Below are 1,442 nucleotides of genomic sequence, written 5' to 3'. Positions count from 1 at the left end.
GAGAAATTGAACATCTATAGCCTTAGTCTCTGCTAGGAAGCCAAGGAATCATAACACATAGGACATACCTCTGGGTAAGAGGGAAACCATAAGTTCTCATCATCAGGCATAACCAGAGAGGAGATTAGGACTGTATTCCTATCCTTCCCTCAGTCCTTGTTTTCCAGTCATGATCTTGAGTATTCTTGACCCAGAAAAGCAAAACAAGAACACAGTCACCCATTCCTCCTCAGTAATTTCCACATTCCCTGTTTAATCTCCTGGCTTCGTACACCATAGACAATAGGGTTCAGAGCTGCAGGAATAACATGGTGTAGAACATTAAGGAAGACTGGAATATCAGAGGAAACCTTCTTCTTAGCTATATGGGTGAAAATAAAAACCAGCAGGATAGTACTGAAGAAGAGAATGAGAATGAAGTGTGAACCACAAGTTCTCAGAGCTTTAGTGGCTGCCCCTTTTGCCTTGAGTTTAAGAACAGCTCGGAGAATGAAAGTATAGGAAAGGAAGATGAGGATGAGATCAGAGCCCAGAAGAGTCCATGCCACAATTAACTGGTAGATTCGGTTAAGGGCAATGCTATCACAAGACAGCTTGGACACAGAGAGGTTGGCACAGATACAGTTCTCAATTATATTTTTTCCACAATAGTGGAGCTGGGCAGAGAGGATAGGGATAGGTGCAGTGAGAAATGTGTTCCGGGCCAAGATGAAGACAACAGCCTTTGCCAAAAATTGGTAGGTGATGATGGATGGGTAATGCAAAGGCTTGCAGATGGCCACATAGCGGTCATAGGCCATGACCAGGAAGGTACATGACTCCATGGGCAGGAAGTTATTCATAATGAACATCTGGAGGAAGCAGGCAGAGAAACTAATGGGCCTGAGGTCAAACCAGAAGATGGCCAGGACCTTGGGGATCACGGTGAGGCAGAGCACGATGTCCAGCAGGGAGAGGAGGCTGAGCAGGTAGTACATGGGCTCGTGCAGAGAGGCCTCCAACCAGATGGTGACCAGGAGAGTGGCATTGGCCCCCATGGCCAGGAGGAAGAGGAGGCCAAGGGGCAAGGACAGCCAGAGCTGCCAGCTGGGGGACCTGACGAAGCAGTTCAGGAGGAACTCAGAGACTTCAGTAGCGAGGGAGCTGTTGCTATAAAGCAGCATTGGCATTGAGTCCCGTGAAGTAGATGACTGACTGCTGAAGAAGAGAGAATGAGTTAATTCTACTCTCCACCCTGATGCCCGTGTACTTAACATGAGATCCATAAGGGTAAGGACGAAGCTACCTCATTCACCCCACATCTCTGTGGTTAACACATTTTTTTCCACATAAGAGGTGGCTAATAAATATTTGTTGATTATATAAAGAAAGGGTGAATAAACGATGTTTCCCCATCTTTGTTCTTCCACCTGTGTTTCATGTGACATTTTTTCTACGTGAAT

General features: G+C 46.1%; 1 protein-coding gene across 1 annotated transcript; it reads right to left on the bottom strand.

The window, feature by feature from the left end:
* Positions 1-215: 215 nt before the first annotated feature.
* On the bottom strand, positions 216-1,163 carry LOC143645209 (olfactory receptor 56A3-like). Its single transcript, XM_077114773.1, has one exon. It carries the CDS (start codon positions 1,161-1,163, stop codon positions 216-218), a length of 948 nt encoding a protein of 315 aa, XP_076970888.1.
* Positions 1,164-1,442: the final 279 nt, after the last annotated feature.

This window comes from Tamandua tetradactyla, chromosome 8 (assembly GCF_023851605.1).
Source record: "Tamandua tetradactyla isolate mTamTet1 chromosome 8, mTamTet1.pri, whole genome shotgun sequence".
NCBI lineage: Eukaryota > Metazoa > Chordata > Mammalia > Pilosa > Myrmecophagidae > Tamandua > Tamandua tetradactyla.
This window is presented reverse-complemented; position numbering and strand designations above follow the sequence as displayed.